Source organism: Bos indicus x Bos taurus, chromosome 18 (genome assembly GCF_003369695.1).
Source record: "Bos indicus x Bos taurus breed Angus x Brahman F1 hybrid chromosome 18, Bos_hybrid_MaternalHap_v2.0, whole genome shotgun sequence".
NCBI classification, from domain to species: domain Eukaryota; kingdom Metazoa; phylum Chordata; class Mammalia; order Artiodactyla; family Bovidae; genus Bos; species Bos indicus x Bos taurus.
In genome coordinates this window covers 46636225-46659785 of record NC_040093.1, presented here as the reverse complement: position 1 = coordinate 46659785, position 23561 = coordinate 46636225, and the positions used below count along the sequence as shown (strand labels likewise).

General features: G+C 36.5%; 1 protein-coding gene across 6 annotated transcripts in view; it reads left to right on the top strand.

Moving 5' to 3' along the window:
- The window catches only part of CYLD (CYLD lysine 63 deubiquitinase), a 73356-nt gene that overhangs the window by 9721 nt on the left and 40074 nt on the right, over positions 1–23561 (top strand). For all 6 annotated transcript variants that reach the window (XM_027513610.1, XM_027513608.1, XM_027513607.1 and 3 more), the window contains one exon: positions 1335–1440. In XM_027513610.1, the coding sequence (XP_027369411.1) occupies positions 1335–1440 (106 nt within the window). The remainder of the gene's footprint in view (positions 1–1334; positions 1441–23561) is intronic.

Genomic DNA, 23561 nt, shown 5'->3' with positions numbered 1-23561 from the left:
GAATACATCTCAATATGGCAAATTGGACAGTACATGTGGGATTAAGAGGAGGAGAAGAAAAAGGCTTGAGAACATTTTTTATCATAGATTGAAAATATGAACAAGAATTTGTTAGGTATAATGAAGAAAATTCATATGGAATTATTAAACACCAGCAAGAATTGGGAGAGGTTGTGAGTAATAGACTTTTGTGTTCATGGTGTTTTTAGTGATTATTTTTATCTATTCAGTTATACTTTGGGTAGGATATGAATGCTCTAGTGTAAGTTTCTCTTACACTTTGCTTGGAAATCCAAGGAAATTCTATTTGATACCCATTAGTTAGATAAACCTCACTCTGTCGTTTAGGTAAACACTTACTGAACATTTACCATGTGAAAAGTTAGAGCCAGAGTTAAATACGTAGGTCCCTCGGGATAGCTAGAAATAAAAACACATTTTAAACCATTATTCTTTAAATATTCAGAACTTATTTAGAAAAGAGAGTGTGGGCTGAGCAGGGGGAGCATTGGAGAAAGAGGGCCATAGGTCATTGGAGTTAGTTTCCTTTTGCTTTAGGTCATTTAGGCCTCAAACTTGGCAAAAGCCATTTAGGCCTTCTTCTCCTTAGATGGCAGTGTAGGTAGCATCTTGTTTACTTGGGGCGTCTGCCGAGCCATTGCACTACCAGCTTCTCCCCCGCCTCTGTCTTCCAGTTGGCTTATGCAAGCATTCATTCCAAACCCCTCTAGTGTAGTCCTTGAAAGGAAAGTTCTGGCTAATGCAATAGTGTTCATCTCCTTCTATTTCCAGTGCTATTTAGAATGCTGTCCACATTGGCGCTCAGGGCAGTTGTCTGACTGGACTGTCTTCTTAATCTAGCTCCATGAACAGCACTGGACAAGTTGGTGCTAGACTGGAATATAAAGTAATTAATATGAAGATCTCCATTTTGAAGAGAATTCTTGCATACCCAGTGACATTCAATGACAAAAGAAAAAAATAGACTTTCTGTCTATAGAAAAAATTTCCTATCTATACAGGAATTCAAATTGAACATTTATGTAAGTGCTCAGGGAATGTGAAGGAGTGAATAGAGCAAGCTAGGGTTAATTAGGGGCCACTTTCTGGGTGAAACGGTGTATGATTACTGCATCTACCAGTGCAGATGTATGTTATATAGACTATTTATTGTCTAGTCAAGTATGATGAACACTTTTGATCCTTTGCTCCCCAGGTGGGTTTCTGTGGCTTGATTATTCTTGGATATCATTTTTTAGAGGATCCTCTTGTGGAAAATATGCCTTCATATTTGTTTTATTGAGGATTTTAAAGTTTATTCTGTTAATTTCTAGGATAATCCTATTGGCAACTGGGATGGAAGATTTGATGGAGTGCAGCTTTGTAGTTTTGCAAGTGTTGAAAGTACAATTCTCTTGCATATCAATGACATCATCCCAGGTAGGTTTTCTTTGTGTTTTATATATTGTTAAGGCAGAGCTTCTAAGACATATTCAGTTATGAGGATATAAATATAAGCTTCAAGATGCGTTTTTGGAACTTGATTTTTATATTATGGAATTGTTATTAATAGGATATCTTTCCTTACCCCCAAATAAAAATACTTAAAGATTTTCATTTCTAGAAATATATGAGTATGGGGTACCTTTTATTATCATTCACTTTTTCATTACTTGTCTATTTTAACCCTTTCTAATAATTGCAAGAGTCAGAAAGTATAATAAACTGCTACCTGTTTGAGTGAGAGCCTGGTTTCAACTAGAAGCCTTTTAGTAAAAGTTGGTCATTTTAATATAATCTAATATATTGTGGAGAGGATTCTTGCTGGATACCTCATGAGATCTCTTCCAGTTTTAAGGTGGTATAATTGATCTAACTTCATGACTCTGTAATCAGAAACAGATCATTCAACTTTTACATCTTAAAAATAATCTTAAGCAACCTTTATTTTACCTCAAAGAAGTAGCACCTAATGGCTGATGTCAACTAATTGATAAATTCTTATAGTTAGCAGCATCAGCATCACCTTCTCCCTGCTCTTAGTAGAATTGCAGTTAGAAGCTAGTCTACTGGTAGTATGTTAATTATGAAACATACAGAGGCAATCAAACTTGGCGATTCTCATTGAACATTATGCAGCTATGAATTGTCAGAAAGCCTGCATTCAATAGCCACAAATTATAAATTTCTTAATTAGATGACTTCTACATTCTTGACAAAGTTATAAGGTAGGTCTTAAGTTTAGTTCAGTCGCTCAGTCGTGTCTGACTCTTTGCGACCCCATGAACCGCAGCACGCCAGGCCTCCCTGTCCATCACTAACTCCCGGAGTTCACCCAAACCCATGTCCATTGTGTTGGTGATGCCATCCAACCATCTCATCCTCTGTCGTCCCCTTCTCCTCCTGCCTTCAATCTTTCCCAGCATCAGGGTCTTTTCAAATGAGTCAGCTCTCCACATCAGGTGGCCAAAGTATTGGAGTGTCAGCTTCAACATCAGTCCCTCCAATGAACACCCAGGACTGATCTCCTTTAGGATGGACTGGTTGGATCTCCTTGCAGTCCAAAGGACTCTCAGGAGTCTTCTCCAATATCACAGTTCAGAAGCATAAATTCTTCGGCACTCAGCTTTCTTTATAGTCCAACTCTCACATCCATACATGACCACTGGAAAAACCATAGCCCTGACTAGATGGACCCTTGTTGGCCAAGTAATGTCTCTGCTTTTTAATATGCTATCTAGGTTGGTCATAACTTTTCTTCCAAGGAGTAAGTGTCTTTTAATTTCATGGCTGCAGTCACCATCTGCAGTGATTTTGGAGCCCCAAAAAATAAAGTCAGCCACTGTTCCCCATCTATTTGCCATGAAGTGATGGGACCAGATGCCATGATCTTAGTTTTCTGAATGTTGAGCTTTAAGCCAACTTTTTCCCTCTCCTCTTTTACCTTCATCAAGAGGCTCTTTAGTTCCTCTTCACTTTCTGCCATAAGGGTGGTGTCATCTGCATATCTGAGGTTATTGATATTTTTTCCAGCAATCTTGATTCCAGCTTGTGCTTCCTCCAGCCAGCACTAAGGTAGGTCTTAATTATCCCCATTTTGCTGATGAAAAAAAACTGGGGCTTAGATAGGGATAAGATTTGCTAGGATCAACTAAGATCCTACTTGATTTTGGTAGAGCCAGAATTCAAATCCAGGCTTGTCTGATTATAAAGCTCTGCCCTTTTCGGTACCTCCTCACCCCAAGTCCTGTGTGTTGACTTGGGATATGAAGACCTGTATAGAAGCCTCACATGTATACTTGGGAATATTGTTTCTATGGGGATGTATTTTGTTTCTGAGTCTCTAAAAGCTGACTTTTGCTATATCAAGAATCGCAACTGAACAAAATGGTTTGGTTTTTTTTTGCTATCAGTGTTATTGCTGATTTTGACATAGGACACTTTTGAGTACCCCACAGGTCATTTCAAGTCCTCAGTTCCTTTTTTGTAAAAATGAAAGGGTTAATTAATACTAGATGATTCTTAAGATTCCTTCTAGCCTGTATTCTTTGCCATTCCTAATTCCCTGTTGACTTGGCAAGTAATAAATGCTTGTTTTGCTGACTTAGGAAATGCTTTCTACGTTAGCTTTTAGCCTTGCAGCAAGAATACATTAATTAGTTGGAGAAATGAGATTCAAATGATAAATTTGTTTCAATTTTGCTTTGTAAAAGTCTGACATACTTTATTTTCCTTGATTTCTTTAAAATCAGGTTTTAATTTCTTACACATTGGGTTCTTAGCTATTTCTTTGCTTCCCTTTGGAAATGAATGCTTTATATTCAAGGGGAAGCATACATGTGCTTGATATTTTATCTAGTAATATTTAATTTACCTTTTCATGTCTGCTTATGGAAAAACATAGTTTGTGATATAATTTGAAATACCTTTTGATGTTACAATAAATGTTTATTGTCTAAAAAGCAGTTTTCCTAAGGCTTGTTCCTTCATCAGATGTTATTAAACTCTTACTTAGGGTTTTTGTTTTTTTTTTGGTGTTGAGGATATAGTAGGAAACAAAACAGATAAAAGTTCAGAAATGGAGCTTTTATTCTAGAGAGTGAAGACAGATAATGAATGAGATATATGGTCAATTAGGAGCTTCCCAGGTGGCTCAGGGGTAAAGAATCCACCTGCAAACGCAGGAGATGCTGGAGATGTGGATTCCATGGCTGGGTCAGGAAGATCCCCTGGAGAAGGAAATGGCAACCCACTGAAGTATTCTTGCCTGGGAAATCCCATGGTAGAGGAGCCTGGTAGGCTACAGTCGATGGGGTCACAAAGTTTCAGACACGACTTAGTGACTAAATAACCACAGTGGTCAATTAGATGCTGATTGAGTGGAGAGTGGTAAGCAAGGTAAGGGGAAAGGGTGTGCTGGGGTGTGAAGGGTGGGATTTGGTTTTACTTTATGTAGAGTAGTCCCTTGGCTTGGGGTATCTCTTCATGGCTGCTCCAGCAAAGGGCAGCCGCTGCTCCTTACCTTGGACATGGGATATCTCCTCATGTCCTCCGCTCCTGACCTTGGACCAAAGAAAAGCAAGGAGAGATAAGAAAGCCTTCTTCAGTGATCAGTGCAAAGAAATAGAGGAGAATAATAGAATGGGAAAGACTGGAGATCTCTTCAGGAAAATTAGAGATACCAAAGGAACATTTCATTCAAAGATGGGCTCAATAAAGGACAGAAATGGTATGGACCTAGCAGAAGCAGAAGATATTAAGAAGAGGCGGCAAAAATACACAGAAGAACTGTATGAAAAAGATCTTCACGACCCAGATAATCACAATGGTGTGATCACTCACCTAGAGCCAGATGTCCTGGAATGTGAAGTCAAGTGGGCCTTAGGAAGCATCACTACAAACAAAGCTAGTGGAGGTGATGGAATTCCAGTTGAGCTATTTCAAATCCTAAAAGATGATGCTGTGAAAGTGCTGCACTCAATATGCCAGCAAATTTGGAAAACTCAGCAGTGGAAAACTCAGTCAGTTTTCATTCCAGTCTCAAAGAAAGGCAGTGCCAAAGAATGCTCAAACTATCGCACAATTGCACTCATCTCACATACTAGCAAAGTTATGCTCAAAATTCTTCAAGCCAGGCTTCAGCAATATGTGAACTGTGAACTTCCAGATGTTCGAGCTCGTTTTAGAAAAGGCAGAGGAACCAGAGATCAAATTGCCAACATCCACTGAATCATGGAACAAGCAAGAGAGTTCCAGAAAAACTATGCCAAAGCCTTTGACTGTGTGGATCACAATAAACTGTGGAAAAGTCTGAAAGAGATGGGAATACCAGACCACCTGACCTCTTGAGAAATATTTATGCAGGTCAGGAAGCAACAGTTAGAACTGGACATGGAACAACAGACTGGTTCCAAATAGGAAAAGGAGTCAAGGCTGTATATTGTCACCCTGCTTATTTAACTTATATGCAGAGTACAATCTGAGAAACACTGGACTGGAAGAAGCACAAGCTGGAATCAAGATTGCCGGGAGAAATATCAGTAACCTCAGATATGCAGATGACACCACCCTTATGGCAGAAAGTGAAGAACTAAAGAGCCTCTTGATGAAAGTGGAAGAGGAGAGCGAAAAAGCTTGCTTAAAGCTCAACATTCAGAAAACTAAGATCATGGCATCCGGTCCCATCACTTCATAGCAAATGGATGGGGAAACAGTGGAAACAGTGGCTGACTTTATTTTTTGGGGCTCCAAAATCACTGCAGATGGTGACTGCAGCCATGAAATTAAAAGACATTTGCTCCTTGGAAGAAAAGTTACGACCAACCTAGACAGCATATTAAAAAGCAGAGACATTACTTTGCCAACAAAGGTCCGTCTAGTCAAGGCTATGGTTTTTCCAGTGGTCGTGTATGGATGTGAGAGTTGGACTATAAAGAAAGGTGAGTACCAAAGAATTGATGCTTCTTAACTGTGGTGTTGGAGAAGACTCTTGAGAGTGCCTTGGACTGCAAGGAGATCCAACCAGTCCATCCTAAAGGAGATCAGTCCTGGGTGTTCATTGGAGGGACTGATGTTGAAGCTGACACTCCAATACTTTGGCCACCTGATGTGAAGAGCTAACTCATTTGAAAAGACCCTGATGCTGGGAAAGATTGAAGGCAGGAGGAGAAGGGGATGACAGAGGGTGAGATGGTTGGATGGCATTACCGACTCAATGGACATGAGTTGGGGTAAACTCCAGGAGTTGGTAATGGACCGAGAGGCCTGGTGTGTTTTAGTCCATGGGTCACAAAGAGTCAGACACGACTGAGCAACTGAACTGAACTGAGGTTAGTCCCAGTGAGCCTCTCTAATGTGTTGACATTTGAGCTCTTAACATGAAGGTGATTTGAGGGCTTGGCCAGCTTGAGGAATAGCAAGGGGTTCATTGTAGCTTGAGTGAGGGACAGTAATAGGAGAGGTAGTGAAGCTGGACCATGCAGGGCCAAATGGCTGGTGTATGGATTCTTGGCTTTACTCTAGGGAGTTGGGGAGCTAATGTGGATTTTGCACAAAGGACAACTTATGTAACTTCCGTTTAAAAATGACGGCCCTGGCTGCAAGTTAGAAGGCAGAAACAGGGAAATCAGGAGGGGGACTGTTGCAGTTATCCATATGAGAGACAGAAGATGGTGGCTTGAATTGGATTGGTGTGTAATAGCTTGTTTAGTTTAGCCTGTTTTAAAACTTATAATAAATAGAATCATAGTGATTGTATTCTCTAATGATTGCATTATTTACTTAAAGTATATTTTGAGATTCTTTCTGGTGAATGATGGTATTAGTTTACCTTTACTGCTTCATAGTATATTTCATTGTGTGAATACTTCATGATTTAATAACCCATTCTAATGTCAGTGGTTGTTTGGGTTTTGAGTATTTCCATATCCTCGTCAACGCTTGGTACCCATTAAATTTTTTGCCAATCTGATACCTTTGAGAAACGGTATCTCAGGGTGGTTTTAATCGTAGTTCCCTCATCACAAGTAGGGTTGAATAATTTTCATATGTTTATGGAAAATTTATGTCCTCTAATAAATACCTGGTTGTGTCTTTCCTCAGTTTTCTGTTGATTTGTCTGTTTATTGATTTGTGAGTTCTTTATTTTAAAATTTTAATGAAGTATGTTTTCAACATTTTATTATGCAATTTCAAACATAGAAAAGTTGGAAGAATTTTATACTGAACATCCCTATTCCTACCACCTAGTTTCTACAATTAACATTTTTGTATAATACTTGCTTTATCATATTATCCATCCCTCTATCCATGCACATCTCCATCTTTTTTTTTTGTAATGCATTGCAAAATAAGTTACAGACCTCAGTACACTTCATCCTAAATACTTCATTATGCATATAATTAACTAGAGATAAGTATTTAAGGTGTTTTTCCTTTTGAGATGAAAGAGCATATGGTAATAAAATATACATTGTATCTTTGGAATTTTGACCAATGCAAAAACCCTTGAGTTTAGTAACTATCAAGTTACTAAAATAATTTTTAATAAGAAATGCATTTGCATATCTCAAATCAAAATAATGAAACAGTATAGTAGGATGTCTTGTTTCCATTCTATCTCTTCTGCTCTAGTTGCCCCCTCACTCCACTCCTTGCCACCCACCAGTAGCTATTTTTATTAGTTTCTTGTATATCTTTTTAGAGTTTCTTCATACAGTATAGGTGCATATTCTTTCTTCCCTTTTTAGCCATGAAGAATAATATTTATTCTGCATGTGCTTTATTCTCTTTACTTTTTATCTTGGAAGTCTTTGTGTATCTGAGGTTCTCATTATTTATAGTACATATTTTCCATTGTTATTGTGGTTCCCTAATTTATTGATTCTTACTAATAGATATTTGTATTGTTTCTAAATTTTTACTATTATGCACAATGCTGCACTAACCTCATACATATATATTTTCTATATGTAGAAATATATATGTAGGATAAATTCCCAGAAGTGGGTTTGTTTGATGAAAAGCTGCATGCATTTGTATTGTTCTAGATGCTGCTAAATTGCTTTTGGTAGTTGGTATAACAATTTGTATTCCTGCCAGCAGAGTGTAAGAGTGATTTATTTTTTATTTTGCTTTTTATTTATTTATTTTTTACTGAATAGTTGATTTACAGCGTTGTATTTCTGGAGTACAGCAGAATGATTCAGTTTTACGTATGTTTGTGTGTGTATATGTGTGTGTGTACACACTCATATTCTTTTCATTATGTATTATTACAGGATAATGAATATAGTTCTCTGTGCTCTACAGTAGGACCTTGTTTTTTATCTGTTTTATGTAGTAGTATGTATATGTTAATCCCAAACTCCTAATTTATCCCTTTCTCACCCTCTTTCCCCTTTGGTAACCATAAGTTTGTTTTCTATGTCTGTGGGTCTGTTTCTGTTTTGCAAGTAAATTCATTTGTGTCATATTTTAGATCCTGTGTATAAGTGATACCATATCATAGGTGTCTTTTTCTTTCTGATTTGTTAGGTTGATACAAAAGTAATTGAGGTTTCAGACTGTGAATTTCAAATCATTATAACTAGCCTCAAACACATCTCTATTAATCAAAGTAGGAACCTTTACAATCAACACATTTTTGCCAACAAGAAGTAAGTTTGTTTATTCCTGTAGCATAAAAATCTGAGCTTCAGGATTTGAGGAATTCTTGGAAAGCATTTTCTGTCTCTTGCTGGTTGTGGAAGCATTTTGCCTGCAAAATGTTGTCGAGATGATTGAAAAAGTGGTAGTCAGTTGGCGAGAAGTCAGGTGTATATGGCAGATGAGGCAAAACTTCGTAGCCCAATTGGTTCAACTTTTGAAGCATTGGTTGTGTGATATGCGGTCAGGTGTTGTGGAGAAGAACTGGGCCCTTTCTGTTGACCAGTGCTGGCCGCAGACATTGTATTTTTTGTGCATCTCATTGATTTGCTGAGCCTACTTCTCAGATGTAATTGTTTTGCTGGGATTCAGAAAGCTGTAGTGGATCAGACCCATAGCAGACCACCAAACATTGACCTTGACCTTTTTTGGGTGCAATTTGGCTTTGCAAAGTGCTGTGAAGCTTTTTCTCAGTCTAACCACTGAGCTATACTTTCTATTCTGTCTGTTAATGCTTCAGCACCACATTGTTTTAATGATTCTTTATATTTTCATTACTCTTCTGAGTTTTCTAGATTGTCTTCTAAAAGTTTAATAATTTTTCTTTTCACATTTAAGTTGATAATATACTTAGATATGATCTTGTATAGGATATGAGGTTTGTATTCCTAATTTTCTCTACTGTGCTTGCTGAGTATAAATGAAGTTTATCATGTATATATGAATCTTTCTGTGTCATAGCTTTAGAAGAAATCCAATAGCAGTAAGAGTACATTTCCCTTTTTGTTCCTTTTCTTAATGAGTGTCTTGGTTGTTTTTGGTCCTTGAGTCTTCAATGTAAATTTAACAGTCAGCTTCTCAAATATTACAAGAGAGTTCTGTTGGGTTTTTGATTGGAGTTGCACTTAAACTGTGGAACAATTTGAGGAAAATCGACATTTCTGTTATATTGAAACTTGATACATGAACACTGTATAGCCTTTCATTTATTTAATCTTTTTAGTAAAAAATTTCTCCATTTCTTGCATGTATGCTGATACATGATCAAGTAAAACATACTTTATAATAGTTTTTTGATGATATGTAGAAATTAGGTATAAAAACGGTTGTATTGAGATATAATTCACTAGTTTTAACCATACAACTCAGTGTATTTTAGTGTATTTACAGATGTGTGCAGTTATCATAGCAATCAATAAGGGAACGTTTTCATCAGCTTACAAAGAAACCTTGTACGTTTTAGTTATAATTCCCTATCTCTCCATCCTCCTCTGTCCTAAGCAGCTGCCAGTCTGCTTTCTGTCTTTGTATGTTTGCCTATTGTAGACATTTCATATAAACAGAATAACTTAAGATGTGCTCTTATGTTAACATAAGATGTGACTTTGTTCACTTAGCATAATGTTTTCAGGGTTCATCCATGTTATAGCATATTATCAGTATTTCATTCTTCTTAATGCCTGAGTAATATTCCATTGTATTGATATATCACAGTTTATCCATTCATCTGTCATGGACATTTGGGTTCCCTCCATCTTTTGGCTATAATGTATCGGTATGATGTTGCTACACACATTCCTGTACAGGTTTTTGTGTGGATGTATGCTTTTATTTCTCCTGGGTATATATCTAGGAATGGAATTGCTGGGGCATGTGTAGCTCATGTTTAATCATGTATGTAATTGCCAGACTGTTTTCCAAAGTGGCCACACCATTTTACAATTTATAGTGTTGTATGAAGATTTGCATGACGGCTTCCCTGGTGGCTCAGTCATTAAAGAATTTGCCTGCAGTGTGGGAGACCTGGGTTCGATCCCTGGGTTGGGAAGATCCCCTGGTGGAGGGCATGAAACCCACTCCAATATTCTTGCCTGGAGAATCCCCATGGACAGAGGAGCCTGGTGGGCTGCAGTCTGTAGGGTCGCAAAGAGTCAGACACAACTGAGCGACTAAGCACAGCACACAGGAGGATTCTGATTTCTTCATGTCTTTGTTATTATTTGACCTTTTGATTCTAGCCATCCCATTGCTTGTGAAGTAGTATCTCAGATGACTTTTGTGTGCAGAGTTTTGTTATAAACAGTGTTATCAAGATCTTTTTTTCACAATTTATCTGTAGATTAATATTTTAGTAGTAAGTCATCTGCAAATACTGTTTTACCTCTTCCTTTTAATCCTTATATCTTTCATTTTTTAAATGTGGTTTGTTATTCTAGTATCCCTCTCAATACAATATTGAATGGCATCTTCACCTTGCTCTTGATCTTAAAGTGAATGCTTCCAGCATTTCACTGTGAAGTATGATGCTTATCATAGGATTTTATTGTTGTTACTGTCATTTATCAGGTTATAGAAGTTACCCATGATTCCCCAAGAGTTTTATCATGAGGGGATATTAAATTTTATCAAACTTTTTTCTTTATCTATTGAGATAGTCTTATGTTTCTTTTCTTTTAATCAGCTAATTTCCAGTTTGCTAATTTTTGCATGCTTTAAAATTTTTTAAATATTTGCATTGCATGTTTAAAACTTTTTTTACATGGTGACATGGAATAGGCTTGTGCCAAGAAGGACCTGTTCCTTGGAAAGTGTTGGGGTAAAATTAAAAAAAAATTTTAAATGCACATTTAAATTAAAAAAAATTTTGTTTGATAAAATTACCATCTTAACCATTTTTACCTGTACAGTTCAGTGGTATTAAATGCATTCATAATTTTGTGTAACATTTATCACCATCTGTCTCCTTAACACTTTTCATCTTGTAAAACTCTATGCCCATTAAACAATAGACCCCCATCTCTCCCCTACCCTTAGCCTCTGGCAGCTGCTTTTCTTCTTTCTGTCTCTATGATTTGGACTTCTCTAAGTACCCCTCATTTAAATGGAATCATACAGTATTTGACTTTTAATGATTGGTCACTCCACCCTCCCACTCTGTGGTAACTACCGCTCTGCTCTCTGTTTTTCTTAGTTTGTCCTTTTCAGATTCCATATATAAATGAAATCATACAGTATTTGCTTTTCTCTTCAAAAAGTTAAAAATAGAATTACCATACAATCCAGCAAGCCCACTTCTAGAGGTATATCCGAAGGAAATGAAACAGAATCTCAAAAAGATAACTACACTTCTGTATTCATTACAACATTATTCACAGTAGCCAAGATTTGGAAACAACCTAAATGTTCATCAGCAGATAAATGGATGAAAAAGATGTTGTGGAATATTATTTGGTCAGAAGAAGGAAGGAAACCCTGCCATTTAGGACAATGTGAATGGACTGTTGAGGGTATTATGCTAAGTGAAATAAGGCAGAGAAAAAAGTCTTAACGGAGGGTTCTCACTAGCATTTACTCAAAAAGCCGTGTTTTGCCAGACACGCCAGCCGCTGCCACTCCCAAGTGGCCACTGTGGCAACTGCCACAGCACGTGGGCAGAACCCCCCTCTTCCTCTCCTTGGCCCCACCCTGCACTGGGGCCAAGTGCGGCTCCCTGGGGCTTCCCTGGTGGCTCACGTGGTAAATGTTCTGCCAGAAATGCAAGAGACCTGGGTTCAATCCCTGGGTTGAGAAGATCCTCTGGAGAAGAAAATGGCAACCCACTCCAGTATTCTTGCCTAAAGAATTCCATGGGCAGAGGAGCCTGGTGGGCTACACAGTACATGGATGGGGTCACAAAGAGTTGGACGTGACTGAGCGACTGACACTTTCACTTTCAATCCTTTCTAGATATGTTGATTTTCCATTTTAGTAGTTTTAAAAATTATTTTTTCTTTGACTTTTTGTGGATTTATTCAATTTTTCTAAAGCATTACATTCAAATGCTTAGCTTATTAATTTTTAGTATAAAGCATCTAAGGCAATAGATTCTTTGTACCCAGCTACCTACATTCCATAAAATTTGATATGTAGTTATCTTGTTACCATTAAATTTGAAGTATTTTGTAATTTCCTTCATGATTTTTTAATGTAATTCATGAACTCTTTTAAAATGTACTTTAAAAATTTTCAGATGTCTTGCTTTTTGTTTTCATTGTTATTCATTTTCAATTTGATTGCATATGGTAAGAGAATATGATACCGATACTTTAACATTTGTTGAGGCTGACTTTATGGACTGGTACATGATCCCAAGTTTCAGAAATGTTCTCTGTGTACTTGAAAAGAATGTGTTTTCTTCAATTGTAGTTGCATGTATTTCATGCATATTTTATGTGTCCCTTAGGTCAAGCTAATTTATTATGCCATTCAAATTTTATGTATCATTACTGAGTTTTAAATTGTGAAGTCTGACAATTACAGAACAAGGCATGTTAAAACTTCTAAATATGATGATGGATTTGTTAATTTCTTCTTAATTCTGAGTGTTTGCTTTAGTTTTGAAATTGTTATTAGCTGCATACAAGTTGAGGATTTGTAGGTACCTAGAATTTAGGAGTTTTACACATTCCAGGTAATTTGAGCTATTTCTCATTATGTGGTGACCATTTCCATCTCTAGTAAGTTTTTTCTTTTGACTTAAATTCTGTTTTGTGTGATATGGATAGGTTTTCTTTTGGTGAGTATTTTCCAGATATGTTCCTTTTTTTGGTATGTCTCTTATAACCACATATAGTTGATTCCTTAATATAGTTTGACAGTTTTTATATTTTAATGGAAGATTTTAATCTATTAATATTTATCATCATGACAGTTGGATTTATTTCTGCTGCCTTGTGTGTTTTGTGTTGGTCCTACTTTGTCTGCCCTACCCCTAACATGTGTTTTTGGATCAAGATGTTTCCCCCACCCCACCTGCTTTACTTCACTTTCTCACTCTATCCCACTTGGTTGGTTTTTATGCGTGTTGTTTTTTAAAAAATCCAGTCTGATGATCTCTATCTTTTCGTTGTTGTGGTTAATCTATTAAAACTTAAAGTAACTATTGTTGTTATGGGTTTCAAATCCAATATTTTATTATCTGTTTTCTATTTGTCCCTCTATTTTTCATTCTTCTTATAGTAATTTTCTACCTTTTTAGTAGATTATTTGAAAAATTTTAAGAATTATAAGATTAATTATCTTGGCCTTTAAGCTATACTTCATTGTCATATTGCTTTTAGTGGTTTCTCCAAGGATTATAATATACATTCTTAATGTTTAAGTCTAGTTACAGGTAATATTGTGTCACTTATATATACTTATATAAGATGTAGAAACCTTGTAACCATGTAAATCTAGTTACCTCTTATTCTTTGTGTTACTAATCATCTTGTACATCATAACTATGTATTTTAAAAATGCACAGGAAACAGTTTTTGTTGAAATAATCACTTATATTTTAAAGAGTTAAAAGATGTGTGTATCTGTTTGTCATTTTCATTCATCCTGAAGAACTTCCTTGTGGTGTTTGTTGAAGTGAAGTTTTCTAGAAATGAATTTTTCTTAATTTTCTTTTGTCTGAGAATATCTTTATCTTGCCTTCATATTGAAGGATATTTTGGGTATATATATAATTCTGCTTTAAATTTGATTTTCTAGCCTCCACAGTTTCTGATGAAAATCATCACTAGCTTGAATCATTGTGCCTCTGTATGTAGTATAGTATGTTATTTTTCTCTGGGTATTCTGAAGACTTTATGTTTGGCTTACAGTATTCAACTGTGATGTACCTAGCATGGTTTTATTCATCTCTATTTTGGTTGGCATTTGCTAAACTTAGATTTGTAAATTTATATTTTTTAACAAAGTAGGAAACATCTAGCCATTTTTCCTTCAAATGTTTTTTTTCTGTTCCTTTTACTCCTCTTCCTTTCTGTACCTTCAGTTAGATATATGTCATAATTTTTGATACTGACCCTTATGCTTGAGTTTCTGTTAATTTTTTTTTTCAAATCTTAGTCCCTTTGTTCTTTAGACAGTTCTGTTGTTCTACCTTCAGTTTTATTCAGTTCCCCTTCGTTTATCCCCATTGTTTTCCGGCATATTCAATACACTATTTATTGAGACACTTGTATTTTTAAGTTTTTAAAAGAATTTTAAGGCTCTTCTGTCTAGTTCCTTGTTTTAGTTCTCTGATGAGATAGTCCTGTCTTCTCCTTCACTGTAAGCATATTTTTCTTTACTTCAATAGGCATGGTTTTAATAGCCTCTTTAAAATTCTTTTCTGCCAGTTCCAACATCAGAATCATCTATGGATTGGTATCCATTGCAGTTTTTTTCTTTTGAGACTGTCATGGGTTCCTTCCCACCCCACCCCCCCACCGCCCCCGCCCCGCCGGTATGTTAAGTAATTTTTAAAGCTTTTTGTTTTACTTTTAGAGTTAGTACAAAGCCTTCACCTCCAGAAGACATTTTGCTCTGTCTGGAGACGTTTATGGTCGTCACATCTGGAGTAGGAATACTGCTTGAATCTAGAGGGTAGAGACAGAGACGCTGCCAAACATCCTACGATGCAAAGAGTAGCACCTCTGATCCTCACAAAAAAAGTCTGGTCCAAAAAGTCAGCTTTGCTCAGGTTGAGAAACCCTGTCCTAAAGAAATTCATTGAGTGATGCTAATTTTATAATGTTAGCTTGCTGAATAGCTAAGGGGAATCCCTTGTAAAATCAATTTTCTTTCATTGTTTATTCTTACAGGGATAACCAATTCTGTGCTAATATTGTTTTTCCAGAACCACATGGATAAATGTAATTTAAACTTATCTTACCAAATCAAATATCTCCATAGGTTTTCTTGTTCTTTCTTCCTTTTTTTCTTTAATTTCCAAAGATTACATTTGAGAGCTCAAAATCATATTAGTATAACCATCCTTTTTACCTACTTTATTGAATTTCTTTGAATTTTATATTTTACAACTAAATATAATCCATTAAATCAAGTAAGTTGGGAAGCTAGGGAAATCATTAGTTTAGTATTATAATTTAAGAAAGAAAAAGTATCTGAAATATGACATTGGCTTATGTATAATTGATTGTGTTTTTCTGTTTGCTGTGGAATAAAGATTTGAAATGCCCCTACCCCCCTTTTTTAAACTCTAGAGCTGTATTTCTTTCTGTATACATTTTCCATATCTCGATTTGGTTTGAAATGTAAATGAACTTGGGTTCTATAGTAGTACTTAAGAAGAAAAGAAAAAAAGCTACCATTTCTATTTTTCATGTGATGGAATTATGTATAAGCTGACAAGGAATTAATCTTTAGTAGTATTTATCTTCAAAAGCATTTACAATTATATTTTATTTAATTAGTGATGTAGGATTAAAATAATCAAAATTGCTTACATGAATCTCTTGGAAATCACTTGTTAGGCAAACTCTAATCTTACAGATCGGTGGCTATCATTGTCATTGTTACTGGCTCTCAGAGCAGTGACAAGCAAGGCAAATAATGCTTTTTTCCCCTTTTAAAGCTTGGTTTTCATGAACCCTGAATAGAAGATAATTGAGAATGATACCAGCTTTTATTATATAATACACCAATTATACTTTTTTGCCAACAAAATAAAGCCTGCAAATAGACTTTAAAAAGCAAAGTTGGCTAAATGAGAATTAGTTTCATTTATTTAAATAGGTCTTCATCTGTATTTCATGTCATCGTTAACACCCATTTCTTTAGAGAGAAAAAAATAGTCATAATGTCTCATTTAGTTCCTTATTTTTTTCTTGCCCAATTACCTTCATTTGTAGGACAAAGTTATTTTCAGCCTTAAAAAAAGTTTTTGCAAGCAGTTTAACAGTTGATGAGATTAGGAAAGAATTCATCCAATTCAATTGCTTGTTACAGTAGGCTTCTGAAAAATATCTTCGACTAAAAATGCAGGCGTCTTCAACTTGTAGAGCTTTTCCTCTCTCTGTTACTGTTTTAAATGTTGAAAACCTCTAACATATCTAATTTGATTTTGTATTCAGGTTCTTAAATCTGTTGTGATGAAGCATATCAATTAGTTCAGTTCAGTCCAGCTGCTCAGTCATGTCTGACTCTTTGTGACCCCATGGACTGCAGCACACCAGGCTTCCCTGTCCATCACCAACTCCCAGAGCTTGCTGAAACTCATGTCCATAGAGTTGGTGCTGCCATCCAACCATCTCATCCTCTGTTATCCCCTTTCTTTTCCTGCCTTCAATCTTTCCCAGCATCAGGGTCTTTTTCAGTGAGTCAGTTCTTCATATCAGGTGGCCAAAGTATTGGAGTTTCAGCTTCAACATCAGTCCTTCCAGTGAATATTCAGGACTGATTTCCTTTAGGATGGACTGGTTGGATCTCCTTGCAGTCCAAGGGACTCTCAAGAGTCTTCTCCAATGCCACAGTTCAAAAACATCAACTTCTTTGGCTCTCAGCTTTCTTCACAATCCAACTCTCACATCCATAGATGACCACTGGAAAAACCATAGCCTTGACTAGATGGACCTTTGTTGGCAAAGTAATATCTCTGCTTTTGAATATACTGTCTAGGTTGGTCATAACTTTCCTTCCAAGGACTAAGTGTCTTTTAATTTCACGGCTACAGTCACCATCTGCAGTGATTTTGGAGCCCCCCAAAATAAAGTCTGACACTGTTTCCACTGTTCCCCCATGTATTTCCCATGAAGTGATGGGACCGGATCCCATGATCCTAGTTTTCTGAATGTTGAGCTTTAAGCCAACTTCACTCTCCTCTTTCACCTTCATCAAGAGGCTTTTTAGTTCCTCTTCACTTTCTGCCATAAAGGTGGTGTTATCTGCATATCTGAGGTTATTGATATTTCTCCCGGCAATCTTGATTCCAGCTTGTGCTTCTTCCAGCCCAGCATTTCTCATGATGTACTCTGCATGATTTTGGAGCCCCCCAAAATGAAGTCTGTCACTGTTTCCATTGTTTCCCCATCATTTTCCATGAAGTGATGGGATCAGATGCCATGATCTTAGTTTTTGGAATGTTGAGTTTTAAGACACCTTTTTCATTCTCCTCTTTTACTTTCATCAAGAGGCTCTTTAGTTCTTCTTTGCTTTCTGCCATAATGGTGGTGTCATCTGCATATCTGAGGTTATTAATATTTCCCTTGACAATCTTGATTCCAGCTTGTGCTTCATTCAGTCCGGCATTTTGCATGATGTACTCTGCATATAAGTTAAATAAGCAGGGTGATAGTGTACAGCCTTGATGTACTCCTTTCCCAATTTGGAACCAGTCTCTTTTTCCATGTCTGGTTCTAAGAATATTAGTCAGTTAGTGCTAATCAATATCAATTAGAGCCTCCCCTAAATTTCTGCTTTTTCTAGTCCAGTCTGTGTTGTCTTTTTTAGTTTTGGGGGTTGGGAATGTAAGGCTAATTTTATTTTTTAGATTATGTAGTACATTCACATTTGCACTGAAGTTTCAAAGAGTGTATAAAACTTTTTCCTCTTAACATTGCTCCCCAACTACCTATTTTTCTTCTATATGCTTCTTGGTTAATTTGTTTCTTTGTTGTTCAGTATTTGCATATTTTATGCATTTTGAGGTACCTTGTTTTTATTATCTTAACAATTTTAATGAGTTTTAATTGACATAAAATAAAGTGCACATACTTTAAGTATATAGTTTGATATGTTTTTCTCTATATGTAGACCTGTGATACCTTTACCACAATCAAGATAGTGAGCATGTCCATCACCCCAAGGTGCCCCTTTGCTTCCTCCCTCCTCTGCCTGTTCCCTCCTCCAAAATCCATGTAATCATAGGATCTGTTTTCTGTCGGTATGCATTTGTCACATTTCCTAGAATTTTATATAGATGGAGAATTCAGGATGTACTCTCTCTCTCTTTTTTTTTTTTTGGTCTGACTTATTTCATTCAGTGCAATTATTTATTGACTCATCCATATGTCTTTCTTGATGCTGAGAAGTATTCCATTCTATGATGTAAAATAGGATATATATTTTTTTCTGGGCCCCTGATTCTTGCTAATGTTTGGTCTTTGACCCAGGTTCCTTACACAGAGCTCCTAAAGCTCCTTTAATTTCCTGACTGGTAGGAGTGTCTGACACAGAGCTTCTAAAATCCTTTGGAATTTCCTGGGTGATAGAAGTGTCTTTTATTCTTATGAAGTGATTTTTGGTAGGCTTCTAGACGGGGGACTGGTCACTGCAGAGGTGAAGCTGTGTTTAGAACTTTCAGCTAGAACCCCATCCTCTGGAGAGGGGAGATAAGCTGGAAACTGAGTAAATAATCAGGCATGCCTATCTGATGAAGTCTCTACAAGCATCCCCATAGTATGGGGTTTTGAGAGCTTGTAGGTTACTGAACCCATAGAGGTCTGGGAGGGTGGCATGCCTAAAGAGGGCATGGCAGCTTTCTGCCTTTTCCCTATTTTTTGTCTGTGTGTATCTTCATCTGGATGTTCACCTATATCATTTATTATACCCTTTATAATAAACTGATGAATGTGTTTCCCAACCCAGGGATCGAACACAGGTCTCCCACATTGTAGGTGGATTCTTTACTGACTGAGCCACCAGGGAAGCCCAAGATTACTGGAGTGGGTAGCCTATCCCTTCTCCAGGGGATCTTCCTGACTCAGGAATCGAACTGGGGTCTCCTGTATTGCAGGTGGATTCTTTACCAGCTGAGCTACCTGGGAAGCCATATCATTCATTAGATTCTTTTTAATAAACTGGTGAATGTATTTTCCTGAGTTCTGTGACCCATTCTAGCAAATTGTTGAACTCAAGGAAGGGCTTATGGGAACCCTGATTTATAGCTGGTGGGTCAACATTACTGGGGACAATGTGTTACTTGCGATTTGTGTCTAAATTGGGGGCAGTCTTCTGGTATTGAGTCCTTAACTTGTGGGATTTGCTACTACTGTAAAGAATCTGCCTGCAATGTGGGAGACCTGGGTTCAATCCTTGGATTGGGAAGACACGCTGGAGGAGGGCATAGCAACCCACTCCAGTATTCTTGCCTGGAGGATCCCTATGGACAGAGGAGCCCGGCTGGCTACAGTTCATAGGGTCGCAAAGAGTCGGACACAACTGAGTAAGCACCAGGTGGATCGTGTCAGAACCAAATTGAATTGTAGGACACCTAGCTGGTGTCACAGCTTAGTGTGAGAAAACTCCTCACACATTTGGTGGCCAAAAGTGTCAAAATTGTGAGAATGAGAGCAAAGGGAAAGATGATATGTTTTCCCTAATAGCATAAGGATATACCAATTTGTTTCTTCATTCACTTGTTGATGAATATTTGGCTTGTTTATATTTTGTGGCTATTGTAAATAATGCTGCTATGAAAATTCACATGTAAGTTCTTTGTATGGATATAGGCATACATTTTTCTTGGGTAAATATCCAGATGTGAAATGGCTGGTATTATCCTAGGTGATTGTTTAACTTTAAAAATAAAATGAAACAACAGGAACCTGCCAAACCTTCTTTCTGAAGTGGTTGTACTATTTTATATGCCCAGCAGCAGTGTATGAGAACTCCAGCTTTGGTATGTCTTTGCCAGCACTTGGTATGGCCAGTAATATAAATTTTAGCTATTCTAATAGGTATGTAGTGGCACTAATTGTAGCTTCAATTTGCATTTTTCTGATGACGAGTGATGTTGAACTTCTTTTCATGTGCTTGTTTGTCATTTATTTATCTTCCTTGGTAGAATATCTGTGCAAATCTTTGACCAGTTTCTCATTTATTTAATTTTGGGGCTTTGAGAATTCTTATAAATCAGAATATAAGCCCTTTGTCAGATACATGATTTGAAAATATTTCAGATTATTATAGATCTGCATTTCAGATTACTACAGATTTACATGCAGTTTTAAGACATAATACAGAAGGATCTTGTGTACCCCTTACACAGTTTTCCCCGAAGGTAACATTTTATAGAATTAGAGATCGCAACCAGGGTGTTGACACTGATATAGTCAAGATACAGAACATTCCCATTACCACAGGGATCCTTTATATTGCTTTTTTATTGTCACTCTGTCTCCCTTGTTTTCACCCTCTCCTTAATTCTGGGATCTGCTAATTTGTTCTTCATTTCTACAGTTCTGTCAATTCCAAGAATATTACATAAATAGAGTTGTACAGTATTAACCTTTTGAGGTTGGCTTTTTTCACTCAATATAATTTTCTAGGGATTCAGCCATGTTGTGTGTATCACTGACTTATTCCTTTTTATTGCTGAGTTATATTCCATGTTATGGTTATACCACTGTTTGTTTAACAGTTTTCCTATTGAAGAACATCTGATTTGTTTCCAGTTTTTAGCAGTTATAAATAATGCTTATGAATATTTGTGTAGAGGGAACACAAGTAAACATAAAGTCTTCATTTCTCTTGTATGATGTCCAGGTGTGCAACTACTGGTCCTGTGGTATTTACATGTTTTTTTTTTTCTAGCGTGCCTGTACCATTTCACACCCAACAATCTATGAGTTACCCAGTTTTTCATGAGTGTCTGGTGTTGTCATTATTTTTTATTTTAGTGATTCTGAGATGTGTCTAATCATATCTCACTGTGGTTTTAATTGAATGGCTTATGATCGTTGATTATCTACTTTCCTGTATCAATTGCCATCTATGTATCTTTAGTGAATTGTGTTTTCATCTCTTGTCCATGTTTTCATTGGATTTTTGCTTTTTCACTGTTGAATTTTGAGACTACTTTATATATTCTAGATACTAGTTCTTTGTTAGATATGTGGTTTGCATATTTTTCCCCAGTCTGTAGCTTATCTTTTCATCCTCTTAGTAGAGTCTTTCACAAAGCAAAAATATTTTGATTTCTGTGAAGTCTGGTGTTTCTGGCTGTTATTTTAATTTCTTCCCTGTTCCTTTCTTCTTCTCTTGCTCTCTTCCTTTGTGGTTTGATGACTTTGCTTAGTGGTATGGTAATAAGAGGTTTCTGTTTTTCATTTTTTTTCCCAAGTGTGTTTGTAATTTCTTATTGAAGCATTTATATCATGATTGCTTTACAGATCTTTGTCAGATGATCATCTGTCATCTCAGTGTTGGGTTTTATTTACACTCTTTTCAAATTCTTCTTTGCATCTTCCTGGTTCTTGGTATATTGAATGATTTTTATTCGAAACTTGGACAGTTGGGTATTATATTCTGAGTGCCTAGATCATATTTAATCTTTGTTTTTGCTGCTTCAGTTTACACGTGTCTTCTTCTTATAGTCAGGTAGACGCAGAAGTCCAGATTCCCCGCTTGGCCTTTGTTGGAGTGGGTGGGGCCACTGTATTTGGCTGCAGTGCAGTGATTATTGTCTGTAAGTTTCTGTCTTACTAGGATTTGTCTTTTTTCATTCTTTGACTAAAGGGAGTACATCTTTGCTGGTTGTTTTTTTTTTGTCTGTGCCTGTTGGCATTTCCAGGTTGCTGGCTTCTTCAGCTCTAAGTCTGAGATGTATGAGACAATAAGAAAACCCAGGGAAATCTTATGTCATTTCTTAGGTCCTGTCCTGCCTAACTGATCTGCCTTCTCTTCTTCACCTTTCAGAGTCTTCTCAGTTTTGTTTTATATGTTACATCCAGAATTTTTAGTTGTACTTATCAGGAGAAATAGAAAAAAGTCCATCTACTTATCTTTCCAGAAGAGCAAATTGCACCTTAAAAAAAAAAAGCTAACAGTAGAATTTAGGGATTATTTCACATTAGTACATCAATTGCATGCTTAATATTTTGCTTAAATTATTGCATTATATTTCATTTTATAAATGTATCATAATTTTTAAACCAGTCCCCTCCTGATGGGCATTAATGCTGTTTTCAGTCTTTTGCGTATATACATAGTGCTTCAGTGAATAATGTCATATGTATATCACATTTATGTATCAGATTGCATGTATCCGCTATAGCTATAAGATAACTCATCATCCATATCATCTTAGGAAGCTATGTGTTCATTTGATAGAAGTCACTTTGTCCTGGAGGGAATTAGAGTTTTTCATTTTAGACAGGTCTAAGTGTGAAAAAGTCACCCTTTGTATGATACATGCTACGTCTGTCTTCCTACAATTTCCCTGGTGAATTCTAGTTCTAACTGGGGATGAAGTTAGGACAAATCCAGCTCCCTCTCCTTATAACAACCCTCAGATATTCAAAGATGAATGTCTTTGACACCTACATCTTTTGTTCTCCAGCCTAAATTGAAGATACCCTCCCTCACACTTGGACAGCTAGAGGCGAACAAAATACCATCATCTGTATGTGGACTAACTGTTGCAATAGAACAGGACTTATGCAGGAAAGATTTGGGGACAGCCCTGTCATAGTTTGAATTATATTTTCAAACATAACCATAGTGCCTTCCTTGCCTGGAGTTGGTAGTATTTCTTAACTGAATGAATGTACTATAAACTAATGAGTTAATGATTCCTGAACTCATGCTTGACTTAAATCCCCAATTTTGTTCACATTTACTTCTGTTTCTGATTCTATACTTGTTTGTTTAATTTGGGGGATAGATGGCAGGACTTTACATTTGTCCCTGTTTGACTTCATGTCATTAGAGCTATCCAGTCTTCCAACATTTTCATATCGTTTCGGATACTAATTCTGTTCTTTCGTGTTTTGTCTCTCAGTATCATGTCATCTGTAGTGCTTGTGTGCTGCCAATAATCTGAGTATTTAAGTGGCATATGTTATATTTAGATTTACATAAAAATATTCATAAAATCTTTAAAAAAGATAACTTCCTGGAAGTAAATTTGCCTGGATCTGAGGGTATATGTACTTTACATTTGATAGTTATTGCTAAGTGGCCTTCTGTAGAGATTGTCAGTCTGAATCATCCTGAATATTGTCTGCACAGGCAGGACTCCTCTCATACGAGACAATTAGAGCCTGAAAGGTTATTTTGAAGAACTAGATCATAGCATGCAACTCTGATGTTATCTTATATACCTTCCAGGATTTCAAGAACAGTTTTTTGTAAAAAATTATCTAAAGTATAAGGAAAGTATT